Source organism: Gobio gobio (genome assembly GCF_949357685.1).
Source record: "Gobio gobio genome assembly, chromosome: 9".
NCBI classification, from domain to species: domain Eukaryota; kingdom Metazoa; phylum Chordata; class Actinopteri; order Cypriniformes; family Gobionidae; genus Gobio; species Gobio gobio.
Window position 1 is genome coordinate 42,065,255 of NC_137115.1, and position 16,332 is coordinate 42,081,586.

At 39.4% G+C, this 16,332-nt stretch overlaps 1 protein-coding gene across 1 annotated transcript in view; it reads right to left on the minus strand.

Annotated features, from left to right (window-relative positions):
- The window catches only part of zfpm1 (zinc finger protein, FOG family member 1), a 99,302-nt gene extending 82,970 nt beyond the window's left edge, over positions 1–16,332 (minus strand). Inside the window, exon 1 of the mRNA XM_079825587.1 lies at positions 15,935–16,332. Coding sequence (XP_079681713.1) covers positions 15,935–15,974 — 40 coding nt within the window. The 5' untranslated portion in view covers positions 15,975–16,332. The remainder of the gene's footprint in view (positions 1–15,934) is intronic.

Consider the following 16,332-nt stretch of genomic DNA (forward strand, 5'->3'; position numbering starts at 1 on the left):
CCCAAAACCTTTTTCGGTCTTTTAAATAAAATGAAAAGCTCGTCTTCACTGGATGATGAAGGGTCCATGTTTTCTCAGCTGTCGCCACGAATGTTTTGGAATGTTGTAGTTCTGAAACGTCACAGACGACGCAAACTCGCGGCTGATGTGAATGGTTTTGACGCGAACTATTCGCACACTAAATATTTGTTTTTCCGCTTCGCCTTTTCGTTACACGTCCGGTGTGAAAGGGCCTTTAGAATGGTAAGGAACGGTTATAGTTGTGTTTCCACTTTAGCCTGGTACGGCACGGCACAATAACAAACTGTTCTCGGCCTGGAATTCTCTGCACGGGTTGTCTAACCTGAACAGTGATGGTAGAATCCGTGAAATGACATCGCCACTCAGGATTGGTCACTTGTCTGTTGCCTGGCTACCAGTTTCTCTGTAGCTGGCTATGCTCTATTTGAGCAACGCAAACACAAATTCATTAATTATAAAATTAAAAGAAATTTGAAAATAGGATCTGATCGTCTTCCATAATGCGTCTGTTATTTACATCTCATATCATCAGTAAACCATTGTGTTACCAAGGCAACAACTGACGCTTAGTATTACATTCCAAAGAGCGGCCGTTATCAACCCCTCAGTGGAAAATGAAACCAGAACGGTTCCAGCTAGCCTGGATCGGCACGGAATAGAATGGTAACGCAATGAGAACCGTTCGGCCCGACATATTCGATGACTGAATGGCCAGACAGAGGTGTTTACGATTCCGCTAAACAGTGCTCAATGCGTCACATTTTTTACATTTTAGTACCGTCTTGGTACCGAAGTCAGTACTTTTGACAACACTACTACTGTTCAAAGGTTTAGGGGTGGGTTTAGGTTTAGAATTTAAAATGAATACTTTTATTCAGCAAGGATGCATTCAATTGATCAAATGTGATTTTTTTACATTGTTACAAAACATTTTTATTTCAAATAAATGCTTCTTTTTACTTTTTACTTATCAAAGAATAGAAAAAGCTACTGTTGTCACAAAAATATTAAAGGGATAGTTCACTCAAAAACGAAATTTTTATGTTTATCTGCTTACCCCCAGGGCATGTAGTTGTCTTTGTTTCTTCAGTAGAACACAAAGGAAGATTTTTAACTCCAACCGTTGCAGTGTGATAGTCGTATAATGCATGTCAAGGGGGATATTTTAGAGTATGAGAGGAAAAACACAGACATTCGAATCCTTATTAAACCATGCGGCTCGTGGTGACACATTGATGTCTTAAGACACGAAACGATCAGTTTCTGCGAGAAACCGAACCGTATTTATGTAATTTTTTTACCTCTTATCAGACGAATGTCATCTAGTATTCCCAGCGCCATAACTTCCGGCGAATAAGGTCAAAATACTTGCGCGGTCAAAGACATATATACGTAGATGCCTCATTCGACCGATCCGCGCAGGCACAAATGAGGAATCTATGTATATATCTATGATCACGCCGATATTTTGCATGTATTTTGACCTTATTGGCCGGAAGTGATGCCGCGGGGACGGCTGATGCAGAGCCATAGAAAAAAAATTAATACATTTTTAAATATGGATGTTTTTCTTACACAAACGCATTGATTCGCTTCAGAAAGCCTTTATTAACACCCCGGAGCCACATGGAGCACATTATTTGACAGACAGATGCATTTTTTATGGACTTCAAAAACAGAGCAACTATTACTGCCATTATAATGCTTGGATTAGCCAGAACATTTTTAATATAACTCAGATTTTATTAGTCTGAAAGAAGAATGTCATATACACCTCGGATGACTTGAGGGTGAGTAAATTATGGGCTAATTTTCATTTTTGGGTGAACTATCCCTTTAAGCAGCACAATTGTTTAAAACATTGATAAGAAATGGTTCTTGAGCAGCAAATCAGCATATTAGATTGATTTCTGAAGGATCATGTGACACTGAAGACTGGAGTAATGATGCTGAAAAATCAGCTTTGCCATCAGATTAATAAATTATATTAAAATAGAAAACAGTTATTTTAAATTGAAATAATCTATAAAATATTTATTATTGTATTTTTGATCAAATAAAAAAAAACACTTTAAAATAATTTTAAAAGATATTGATTTCTTGATATTGATAAAATAGTAAATAAAAAAAAAATTACCAAATTTTTTTGCGCACACCAGTTTGAAAATCTACTGTTATACATTCATCTAGAAAGATCAACTAAAGATAATCAGGCGGTGTACAGAACCGCGTAATAAAGTTCAAATTACTAAAAAGAGGCCTAAATCCCCAAAAACAACATCCCTCTTCTCCATCAGAGAAATTATTACGTCATATTAGACATCCTTGATTATTACATCCATATAAAAACATGTGCATGACATCATCACTTGTGGGTAGGGCAGGAGGAACCCTTAGATTTGAGGTGTGCCACTAGATTGCATCAATAAATGACACACGAGTCTGACATCAGCAATGAGGAAAACCCACAGTTTACAACTGGACGGGTGGAAAAGACAGCTGAGAAACAAAGAGGAAGTGACAAAGCGGACAAGGTTTACTGTACACAAAAGGATGTAATCGGTTTGATCAGCACGGTATCTCTGTGGAGCAATCGTTGATAAAAAAAAAAGCACCCTGGAAGAGCGTGTTATTGGAGATGGGAGGTCATCAGCAGCGATAGGGCTGCCCACGCGTGCTACCTGGCTACTTCCTCCGCTCGCCGTGGGAAATCAGTAGTCGGACGGCCACTAGCCCGTTTCCATGAATATTCACAGCGGTTGGGTGACCCAGTGTTTCCGAGCGGGAGCGTTTAGGCAGTGCTTGTTTATGCAGATGGCGATGTGATTGCGCGTCGTAGAGTGTCAGTCGACAAGATTCCAAATGTAATAGTCCCTGAGAGGCACTTGAATGGAGTCATTCCCCCATCACACCCCGAGTGCTCCCCCGCCCTCCAAAACTTTCTTATTAACCGCACCATCTCGCCATCTCTCCCACATACCCCTCCTTCCCCATTCCTCCTCTCTCCTTCTCAAATAAACCTACAAAGAAAGAGAAATTAACAGAAGAGACGTTTTTCTCCCTGCCGCCCCTCTCCTTTCTAGAGAGTGAGAGAAACAGAAGGAGAGGGGGAGAGAAAGCGATAGAGACAGAGGAAAGGAGCAAAAGAGAAAGAGGGAGAGAAAAAAAACATAATTTATCTGTGTATTATCAAGAAAGGCAGACACTTTAATCAGTCAGCTATGAAGTCAGTATTTCCATTCTTATCTGTTGCAGGAGTGGAAATGGAGAGCAGATAGTGTGCTGGGAGCCCATCGGTGGGCAGGAATGATAATGGGAGAGAGAGGGCTGGCTATTGGACCGCTGTGTCAGCTCTATCTGCACCCATTATCAAGGGCCTTATCGGCGCTGCCATCAGCCAAGCTGTAATGGGGCCAGTTCAACTTTCCACATTATCATACCGCTAAGACCTGGTTCAGTGAGGCTAGAGGTCTGACTGGAGACAGGGGGAGACGGGGGAGACAGGGGAGGGAGGGGGGGTTACAGAGAGACAGTTGTTGGGGGGGGGGGGGTGAAGAGCAGGTCGGGGGAGAAAGAGCGAGATAGCGGTAGATATTGAGGACGAGAGAGAGACGAGTAATGGAAAGCGGCCCAGAGATGAAGGGGGAGAGATGGAGGAGGGGCTTACTTGAAAGGGTTGGGAAGTCAGAACTTTGATTGACAGAATGAAACTCTGGGTAAAAAGTAAGGCCTAGAGGAGTGAAGTCCGTTGATTGATGATTTTACACCACCGGTCTTATCATATAATCGTCGCTCTTACGATAATATTTTCATTGTGATTCTCTACAGAGATAACACACTGAGGGGGACTGGGCAGGACTTTGATTGACAGGTTGAGTAGTGACTTTCAGACTCCATTCTGGGTAAACAAGAGAACGGGTGACGTCCAAAAGTCCACAATCATGAAATCGCATTGATTACTGCCTATAATGTACTACCAAGTCGTATCATATAATCATGATGATAATAATATTTGTGATTGTTTAAAAAGATAAGACCCTGTGGATGATGACCTTTGAGATACAGGCAAGATTTCGTTTTAGATACGGTTCATTGGAATTGTTGCACAATAAATGAATTCAATGAAAGTCATACACCAAACAATAAATTCCTAAAGGGCACTGAGGAGTACTAACTGATCACTAACACTAATACTAACAGACACTAACAACAGAAACTAAAATCAATTATTTAAATGCTACAAGTGAATTGAGACAAATAATATAAAATATATATGTTTGGGTTGGGCGATATGGCCAAAAAAAATAAAATAAATAAATAAATAAATAAATTTGTTCATATCAGTTGACTCAATATTGATAATTATCACGATAAATGACAAATCTTTATTTCTTTCGAGTTTAAAGGCAGATTTTTGCTCTTAAGTGGAAGTTAAGTGGAAACCAGAGCGTTAATTGTGGTTTTAAACTACTCTTTATTGTCAGAACATGACAAACACTTTTTACATTCTTTATACTTTTCCAGTCATTTGTTCTCAATTAAAAATTAATGAATGGCTAAATGAATCGCTTAATAGTATTATTTTTATGTTGCTGCATGCAGCTAGTAACAGGTGATATTGTTTCAAGTCATGATTTCAGTTTTGTGTTGTCTGACTTTGACAGCACGGATCTTTGGCACAGTTTGCAGTGCAGGCTGCAATATTAATAATATTGTTTTGCTATTAATATTAATAATAATGTTTTGTCTCTTAGAAATGCACATTTAGACAGTAGAGTTTACAGTAGTAGTAGCTCGAGTTAGGATGCAGATGCAAATTTATATTCATAAACGAAAAACAGTAACAATTTTTATATGTTCCAATTTAAATATTCTGACTGTTTGATTTATTAAAATATTAACATTATTAAAATTAACCATTGGTCTTCCATAGTAGCATACATTTAGATCATGTTAACCACAGTTAAAACTATGCATATAGGACATCACTCCCATGGTAAAATGTAACTATTTGGTTTCTATGGCATTTGTATGAAAAACCGTAGCCCAAATACATTTAGTGTAAATGCACAAACGCTATAGCTTAAAATCACAAAAAGTATTTTGACTGCATTATGGGGCAGTGTTTCTCCTGTTTGTCAGCGCTGTTTCGTCTGGCTTTAAAGGGATAGTTCACCCAAAAATGAAAATTCTGTCATTTATTCACCCTCAAGTTGTTCCAAACCTGAGTTTCTTTGTTCTGCTGAACACAAAAGATGATATTTAGAAGAATGTTTGTAACCAAGGAGATAGAGCAACTATTGACTACCATAGTATTTTTTTTCCTACTATGGTAATCAATAGTTGCTCTATCTGCTTGGTTACAAACATTCTTCTAAATAACATATTTTGTGTTCAGCAGAACAAAGAAACTCATAAAGGTTTGAAACAACTTGAGGGTGAGTAAATGATGACAGAATTTTTGGGTGAACTATCCCTTTAAAGCTACACTGTGTGATATTTTCCCCCATCTAGTGGTGAAAAGGTATATGACCATCCAGTGAATTTTAGTTTCTGTTCCTCTCAATTCCGATTTCGTTTTAACTCCTACGGTGGCCGATTTAGTCCAAGATTAACATGGCTTCCAGTTCGACCTCGTCCACATTCGACACGGTGCCTGTGGGATATTTGGAACTCAACTGGCCTAATTATTCGGCTAGAAAGAACTGCAGCTAATTCAGAGTGAACTTTGATGATAGTAATGTTTATTCAGTCATCCAATTGCAAGGCATAAACAGGTTTGCGTTGATATGTACATAAATGTGGTTTCTGTGAGAGAACAAATAAGGATGGTAAATATACATACACAGTTAAGAACTGTATAACTATACTTATAAGTTACATTTGTATAATGTAACCGTAAACCAGAGCTTATTGTACCATATATAGGCGCTAAATGCAGCTGCATTAAAAGGAGCGGAGCTGCCGCTGCTAACAAGCGGTGTCCGGTTACAAAAGTGTGTGCGCCGCTTTAACGTTAGCACTGCAGTGCGCTCTGTATAACAATTGTTAATATGCCGATCAGACCTGATACACATTTCCATCAACATACATTACAAGCAAATATTTTCTATAAACGAATAAACATTGTTGATAACAAAACAACTGAATGATTATTCAAATAGGTGAGCATTACGCTATTGTATGTTGACACAAAAATACTTCTGAGGTGACATCAACTGAATTACGCGACACACTCTAATGACACACTCTGAAACACATCTACAATGACAATAACTATTATTACTTACGGAGTTATTAACGCACAGAAATACCACACAAGGAAAAACAGACTTTTGAGGAATAAACAAGCCAGGAAAACTCTGTGTTACTCTGTTACTGGACGCTGCTGAGATGAAAACACTCTGCACATGCACCAGACAAGTCTGAACAAGTTGACGCGCACATGCGCGAGGCAGAGAATTTTGTACAGTGCCATCGAGTATTAAAACCGGTTAAAACGCGAAAAGCGAAGCTTGAATTTACGGGTATGTCCCTCTTTGGCTAATGTACTTTCAAGATGGAGGGGCAACATAGCGACCACCGTTAGATCCCATTACCTTATGTATTTTCAATGGCATATTATAAACTTACGAGAATACTTTATTACTTGAAAGAAGTAAATATACATTAATGAGCACATATATTTTTGAAAGAACTAAGTGTTTTTAGCTAAGAATAGACTAAAAAAGTTACACAGTGTAGCTTTAAACTAGTTTAAATCACTGATTTGTTTGTGTTCTTCACTGAATTTAAGCGGATCTCGCAATGCTGTTTAGTGGTTGCCAGATCGAGCAAAAAACAAATACGGTACAAATACATCATGCAAACCTGGCTATTCATGTTGTAAGAAATGCTGAGTATTTAACATAAGAAAATGCCATATAGATAAAGAACATGCTAGATATTTCTAGTATGTCCTTGCGGAAAGGGTGTGAAACAAATAATCTAATAAGATAAGTGTTTGCAACTTGCTAAAGGGGTCACAAGAAGAGTCAATGAAGGGGCAAAAGTGAAAGAAGAGGAAGTGAGAAAGCCAGAAATAGTACAGAAGAAGAAACTTATTTGGCAAAGTCAAAACATCTATCATGTCAAAATGTAGTCTTCCATGTCTAGATTTGCCAATTAAAAAGGATACAAAAGGCAAAATCACATTGTACACTGTTAAACGGGAATTGTTTAGGTAAACGGGAGTTCGGTCTGATGAGATCACATATGTCACCCTGGACCTCAAAACCAGTCATAAGGGTAATTTTTTTAAAATTGAGATTTATACATCATCTGAAAGCTGGATAAATAAGCTCTCCATTGAATTATTGTTTGTTAGGATAGGACAATATTTGGCAACAATTTGAAAATCTGGAATCTGAGAAAAATCGATCCAAATGAGCTCCTTAGTAATGCATATTACTACTAATTATACATTTGTTATATATTTACAGTAGTACAAAATATCTTCGTGGAACATGATCTTTACTTAATATCCTAATGATTTTTTGCATAAAAGCATCTCTGAGCATCTGCCTCTTTTTACGAGGTTAACACGATATGATTCACACTTCACACACATACCCCTCCCAGGCAGAAGCTGAAAGAGGTTGGAGGCAGATCTTTGGCGGTCTCCCTTCTCTTTCTAGAGCAGGCCAAGTGGAGTGTGTGAGAGCAGAAAGAGGAGCCACTCTGGTCTAGACCACCTCTGTTCAGGGGTGGCTCCCTGGAGGCGGTCTAACCTCTCCTCTTTCTGGGGCCTTTGTCCCAGCTGCCCTTCTGTGCTTATCTCTTCTCTTTCCGCCTCTCCTTATGAAACATGCCCGGTGTTCCCTTCCCACAAGAGCCTCCTGCCTGGCATATAACACCCAAGCCTGAGCTCTCTGCACCGTGAGCAATAGGGATACTCATGACAGCATTATTTTTAACATTGTACAACAGGCCAGTGGTAGTTTATGGTAAAGATGTGCAAACTACATGTTTTCAAAATCGTATGGGTTGTGGACCATTCTGTCCTATATAATTAGACTGATTAAGGCTCCACAAACCAATCAGATGCGTTTACAAAAAATTATAATAAATTATAAAAACACTTATATTTTTATTTAATAATATATTTACATTTATAGTTAAATATTTTGAGATATACACCCACCTAAAGGATTATTAGGAACACCATACTTATACTGTGTTTGACCCCCTTTCGCCTTCAGAACTGCCTTAATTCTACGCGGCATTGATTCAACAAGGTGCTGAAAGCATTCTTTAGAAATGTTGGCCCATATTGCTGGGATAGCATCAATGCTCAGGTAGGCCGTGGCATTTAAACAATGCCCAGTTGGCACTAAGGGGCCTAAAGTGTGCCAAGAAAACATCCCCCACACCATTACACCACCACCACCAGCCTGCACAGTGGTAACAAGGCATGATGGATCCATGTTCTCATTCTGTTTACGCCAAATTCTGACTCTACCATCTGAATGTCTCAACAGAAATCGAGACTCATCAGACCAGGCAACATTTTTCCAGTCTTCAACTGTCCAATTTTGGTGAGCTTGTGCAAATTGTAGCCTCTTTTTCCTATTTGTAGTGGAGATGAGTGGTACCCGGTGGGGTCTTCTGCTGTTGTAGCCCATTCGCCTCAAGGTTGTGCGTGTTGTGGCTTCACAAATGCTTTGCTGCATACCTCGGTTGTAACGAGTGGTTATTTCAGTCAAAGTTGCTCTTCTATCAGCTTGAATCAGTCGGCCCATTCTCCCCTGACCTCTAGCATCAACAAGGCATTTTCGCCCACAGGACTGCCACATACTGGATGTTTTTCCCTTTTCACACCATTCTTTGTAAACCCTAGAAATGGTTGTGCGTGAAAATCCCAGTAACTGAGCAGATTGTGAAATACTCAGACTGGCCCGTCTGGCACCAACAACCATGCCGCGCTCAAAATTGCTTAAATCACCCCTTCTGACATTCAGTTTGGAGTTCAGGAGATTGTCTTGACCAGGACAACACCCCTAAATGCATTGAAGCAACTGCCATGTGATTGGTTGATTAGATGATTGCACTAATGAGAAATTGAACAGGTGTTCCTAATAATCCTTTAGGTGAGTGTATAGTCTACAATGTTACATATTCAAAATATATTAACATATAAACACATAAATTGTAATAATATTTCACTACATTTTTGTTGAAAGAAATGCAGCACAGGAGACTTCTTTCAAAAGCATTTTTGAAAAACGTAATAATTCCAAACTGAACTGGCTAAACAATTAAACCATTTTCAAGACTGTATCAGCAAAATCTATAACAGGTTAACCTCTACTCGGTTACTGAACTATTCGACCCATCCCAGCTCACTAGTCAAACTCATTAATCCCCAAGTTATAAGAGTAAAATGAAGCACAAACATTATATATAAATAGTAAAAAACCTGGCCTTGTGCATTTGATTACACTCAGCAAAAGATTTGGCTCTTGGCAGCCATAACAAGCAAGCCAGTGAGGACCGTTTCGGTCTCAGAGTGTATATTTTACACTCTGAGACAGAAACTCACCTGAATGCCATTGGGATGTGACCAATAGATTGAATCTACGCCCTTATGGTTCAGACAAATACACCCAGCTGAACTGTTTGCATAAAATCTCCCTTGAGATGTGCTCCGATCCTTCTAAAGGGAGGGAACAGTATATAGTGTCACTCTTGAACTTTATGTCCTTAGCACTACATCAAATTGATGGCCCACACCCCCTACCATGCCAATTAAGCACATCAAATAAAGAACATGACATCAAACCTCAGCGTGGAAATCAGCCAATCTAATCAACCCTGTTAGCCGTGATCCACATCAAATATGGCTCCTCCACATCGGACAAATTATCATATCTCCATTCTCCTTAAGACGCAACTCATTAACTCCAACCAAAAAGCACAGAAAACTCTATTACACCAGCCTTCTGGAGGAAAAAAAAAAAATCTCCCTCCTGCGATGGCAAATCTCACCTCCGCCATTCCTATCAAAACGGCACATAAAAATAAGTCCTCTTCATAAGATGCTACGTGATAACAGTGCATTAAAAGATTACTGCCCTGTTCCCATCTTGTTTTTAATTGCATTGGGGCCAGAGGCTACGGGATCCTTAATAACACATTAATATTTTATTCTCATCCACCGCTCCACAATCACATGCAACTGCAGCAGTGTTTAAGACTTTATCCTCGTCTCTACATTTGGCAGGGTTCAAGGGGGGGGGTTGAGAGGGGCTCTCACAACTTTTATGGCACCCGTCGGAGTTGAGCTGCTGAGAAAGATGGCATACTGAGTCCTGGGACTCTGACAGCACTGTATAAGGTGACATCATCAAGTGTCATTTACATACATTTGCATAATATAAACTAAATAAATAAAATAAAAATTGTGGTAGACTTGATCGTTGTTCTGTTGCAAATATTAGATTGTATAAGAGACAATATAGGGGATTATGACAGTTTAAATATACTCGCGGGGATGTTAAGTTTCTGCTTTACACAACCACTTTAGTATGCATTTTCTAACTTTTATGAGCCTTCATAACAAAAGAAGAAGTGAGGATTTAGGAGTGCTAATGGGTCAATGAGGGATCAGTTATCATAACTCACTCGACTTCCCCTGGCGTAAACACTAGGAAAGAGCAATAATTCATCAAAACACCTAAAAGCTTTTCCTTTCACCGTGGCAACCAACAGACACTTCCTAAACAGTAAATTCTAATCAACAGTTACAACTTTTTGACACAATTTGCAGTCCACATATTACAAGCTCTCCCATCCAAACAGGAGAGCTCATGGGCGGAATCAGAACATCACCCAGCTCCATTGACCAATCAACATAGTGAAAAATAGAACACATGATTATTTAGATTAAATAAACCATTTTCTATGAGAAAAAAAAAACTATATTTAAGGACATAGGTTTTAGATAAAAACTTGAGGTTTCAGCAAGTTGGTGATTGAGTGAGATGTGTCTGCAGAAAACAAGGAGATACATAAAAAAAAATCCTTACATCAACAGATTATGAGAGGATGCCTGTTGGCTTACAAGAGTGTGGTAAACCTGTAATAGATACGCAGCATCATATACTAACATAAAAGTCATTAGAGTAGGCCTAATCTGTAAGAATCATATAGCCAAAACAATTATGTCCACGTCTACTAAAGACATCTCAACTAGCATTGGTCACCGATATAAAGAAATTACTTTTATTCAGCAAGAATGCATTAAACTGAACAAAAGACAGTGAGGGCATTTATAATGTTCAAAAAGATAAAATTTTTTAAAATCCTGATCAAATTTACCATGGTTTCCATGAAAATATTAAGGTTTTCAAAATTGATAATAATAAGAAATGTTTCTTAAGCACCAAATCAGCCTATTAGAAGGATCAGTGTGTATTATATTATAATAATTATAAATAACTGACTTCGTCTTCATACTACCATATAATATTAAAGGGTTAGTTCGCTCAAAAATTATGTCATTAATCTTCGGAACACGTCTTTTTTATTAAATCTGAGAGTAAATATTTCTCACTGACAGTTATGCAACAAGCACTTTGATGCTTCAAAAGGTTAATATAGAGATCGTGGATTATGGATTATTAGTGGTTTAGTCCAAATTTTCTGAAGAAACGTGATCGTTTTATATGACGAACTGATTTAATTTAGTATTTTATTCACTTATAAACATCGATCAGCAAACAAAAACAGAAGTTCAATCAAACATGCTTGACGCGAAAAAACAAACCTCAATGGTTCTTGCGCATCAAGCGAACACAACTGATGTGTGAGTTAATGACTGTATGTGAATAAAAGCCTAAATTCAATCTGTTCATAATATAAAGCGATCAAGTCTCTTCAGAAAATATGCTCGATTCATATGGATTCGTTTTACGATCGATTTATGAACTTTTTGAAGCGTCAAAGTTTAAGTTGCGTATGTCTATGGATGGACAGAAATCTCTCAGATTTCATAAAAAAGATCTTAATTTGTGTTCCGAAGATGAATGAAAGTCTTACAGGTTTGGAACGGCATAAGGGTGAGAAATTAATGACAGAATTTTAATTTTTGGGTGAACTATCCCTTTAATATAAGCACAATTAGATGCATTGTTAAATAACAATCATTAAAAGCAGGACTTTGAATACCTTAACAACCTTGCTTTAAAAATGATCAGACACAAGAAACATTGATTATCATATTTAATCAAATTCACTAAAGTCGTCCTTGGCTTTGCAACACATTATAAAAACTTTATGACTTTCTCACAGTGTTCACTGCACCCACTATCACTCAGTATCTAATATCTCACTGCAAATCAACATTTCAGCCATACTGCTGACGCCACATTCTTGTTTCCTTTCGCAAGGCGTAGCGCTGATTACTTTTTTTCACTGTTTTTCACCAAAACGCACCCAACAGATTAACATCGATGGAAAAAAAAAAAAACCTGTATCTCAATGCTATCTAACACAAGATCTACAGTGAGTAATATGTGGAATTAGTTTTAATTAAATTAATCAACTACAATGGTTGTTAGGAGAAAACACAAGGGTGGGAACTGAGAGAGGGTGGGGTGGGGGGGAAATGCATTCACACCTATCATCTAATTATACAACAACATTAATCACATTAAGGCTGGAACTGATTGCCAGGGTCCGGGGCCCTGCTGTTCTTACGTGTAGCTTTGTTATTGCAGCAAAGCCTCAGCTCCTGCCTGCTCTGTGCTGATAACAACTCTTATCGCACTTGGCGATCTCTATCTATACCGGAGATCAGGCCCCAGGCTTTATCAAAAGTTCACATCGAGCTAAAAGCAGAACAAAGAAGGAAAACACACAAGCAAAACCACCACCACGCAACGGTGTGTGTGCGTGCGTATGTGTGAGAATATGTGTACGAGAGCCTGTGATCTCTCATTCTTTTCAATATTTTTGGCTGAGTATTAAACTAGCCCTCGGGTCAAATGACCCCGAGACGCTGAACCTGACAGCAGCGAAAGCTCTGAGAATGGTTTCAACAAAAACAGGAAGAGATCCCATCAGTTGTCCACACTTTGAAAAGTGCAAGCCCAAGGTACAGGAGGTGGTAACTCAAACAAGTGCATTGTCTGGCCCCAGCTTCTCAAACATCCTCCGGCCGCTGACGCCAAATTCTGGGAGCTCATGAATAATTCATGCCGACCTCTGAGCCATTTGAATGATGTCACTCGGCTGTTATCTGTGAGAATCTCCTCTCTGTTATCTCCCAATCATCTCAACGGCTCTCTTATCGGCCCCTGGCATCTCACTGAGGCAGCTGCTTTTAAAACGCAACGTACATCCATCTACCATTTCTGTATTCCTGCCTCTCTCCCCCAGCCCTTATCAGCCCTGCCATCCTACTCTCCCCTTATCTGCTTTTCTCCTCTCTCTTTTTTTAACTTATCTAGAGATACACCCAGCCAGTCCCAAACAACAACACAAACATGACAAAGATGAGAACGCTTCAGCCAAATGTAATTATAATCCCAATTTCCCCCAACCCCCCTCGACGTTGGCCCTATCTCCACGGAGATCGCCGTCTACCTATCTTGTCTCCCATCTCAACTGCCAAAATCTAAGCCCCGGGATGTGGCCCCGCTAGGCCGTGAGCTAATCGCGCCATCAGGGAGGGATGAATAATCTATCAGCACGATCTTCACCATTGGGAGAGTGACGCACAAAAGACACACAAAAATATTTCCTCTCAACATAGACTTCCATGATACCGGATACCTCTTTTAGAGGGGCCAGGATTGTAATCCTTCCAGTAAGAGTGTAACAAAACAATGCAATCGCACGTTTATTATATTATACGCAGTCGTCTTGACGTTTACATATGCAAGAAGGTAAGATAAGAGGGGCGATGGGATGTTCACATGCGCTCCAGAGTTTCGAGGGTGGGGTGGGGGATTTCACACCAAATCTAAGATACTTTTCCACCATCTTCATTGGTCAATTGTGTAAAACATCCGCTACAACTGGCCTGAAGTAGTCGCAGCTGCCTCTAGGTAGGAATATGAGTGCTCCAGAAACCAACCAGAGACGGCTTTATATCAGATAAGACATCTCAATTAAGAGGACGACTTCATGGGTCAGCAGGTCACTGGCATTGTCACTGGCCAACGTCCTCGTATAACTCTCCAGTCACTTAAACAAACCTTGATACCGCCCGTTTACACTCAGTGGTATATGCTAATGCTGCCTTATCAGACCATTTTTCTTTCCTATTCAAGAGTCGCTTTCTGCCTTTGAATCGCATTAATATTTATTTTTTTTGAGCAGCCCTTTCAAACTCAACCTCCAAGATATTGCTACTGTGCTTATCGCCTGAAAGCATCTCTTCTGGATGAAGAACTGAAACAGCGCCTGGCACCGGAGCAAAACGACTTTTCAGCACTGTTGGTTCTTTTCAGCGAAAGAGAGGGAGAGGCAGGGGTCAATGAATTTGATTTTTACTTTATGATTTTATTGACCACAACATGTTTCTTCGACCAAAAACTTAATGTAGTTCCAAACCTGTATGACTTTCTTTCACCAGTGGATGTCAAAATCTCCTGGTTGCTCTTTTCCAATCACAATGAAGGGTGACTAAAGATGTCATGCCTCAAAAAGGATGTTACAATCATCTTAAAAGTATAATAAAAGACTTGCTTTGTGTGAGAAACAGTTATTCGCTATTAATATTCCTCTCCAGTGAGCTGTTAAACGACTGGAACCGGATCAATAAGTCAGTTGTACTCAAAAACCTAATCAGTTTGATTCATGAACAAACGATTCTGAGTGGTTTCATGATGTGTATCAACGATTTCATAGATAGCCAAACAAATCAAACATTGCTACTTTTCTCAGGAAAGTGACAAGAACAGTTTATGGCTTGGAATATGGAGCTTGAGTCACATAGATGATTATTTAGCGTCGGTAAGGTTAGGCCACCATTCATTGTCATTGTATGGAAAATAGCACCCTAGGCATTCTTCAAAATGTGTCATTTTGTGTTCCACAGAAGAAGAAGTGACAGGTTTGGAGCAACATTGAGGGAGTGCAAATAATGACATAATGTGATATCTTGCATACAATCATAAAAATGCCACTGTAAGTCAAACTAATGTGTGCCTGAACATCATAGGGTTAAAATGGATAGATGAAAAAAAAAAAAAAAGATCCAATTGTAACCCACTATCATGTGGAGAGATCAGCTGGGCGCGCTATCTGACGTCTCATCTCTGGAAAGAGAACTGAAAAGCCGGGGGAAAATGCAACAGCAGCCTCGGTGCAGCCACAGACAGAAAACAAATAAAAGATCCAATTTTAATCCTTATCTCGACTGGGATCGGATCGCTGTTTATCTGAACTCATATCGTCTTTTTCAGAGAACAGTGACGTTTCCACAACAGTATTAAACAGGAAGCCACGGTTACACTTCGGTTGAAGCAGACGAAAGCACTTTTACAAATGAAAAAGTGAAATAAAACGGATTTAAACACAATAATCTGGACTGGATTTGAAAAATTAAGCGCGAGTTTGTTCAGTGCTGTTCACGCGAGGCGCGCTTTTACAAAATGAGCTGTGCGTTTTAAAAGCTACTGGGGTTACTATGGCAATTGTAACTAAATGTAGCTATTTCTTATTTTGTACTCTTGAAACCATTAAAACACAAGGGTTATTTGAACAGACATATCATAAGTGCCGTCTGTCTCGTGTTATTAGAAATATCTAGTCAGTTTCCACGAAATCGAAGATATCCCGTCACATGAATAATGTCACACACTTTTTACAACGAGTCCCCATTCACAACAGCAGCACCGGTATTAGTGAAACTTTAAACGCTTACGTTTGATCTGCCGGGGCTTGCTCTGCTTTCTTCGAGACATGCTTATTCCGTCGTTCCTGCTCAGCTTGCGGCAAAAGCGATCAGTCCACCGGGGAGCCTAGCAGTAACAGCAGCACTGGATCACAGCTCTCTGCCCGGCCGGAGACACCCGCATGACCTGTACTTTGATATTCAGAGCCGAAAGAGCTACCTGTGGCCGAGTGAGCCTTAGTTACTTTTCGACGTCTTCCCAGATTAGCGATCTATCCTCTTCGTTAGCCACAACAAACTCTGCCGGTGTAGCCCTGACAGCGCATATGCTGCTGGAGAAAACTAAACCTGTAGCTTTTAATGATTTGTTTATGTCTACTCCGGTGAAGCACAGGAGAGAGCGCAGTTCTCAACGGGGCTAGATCGAC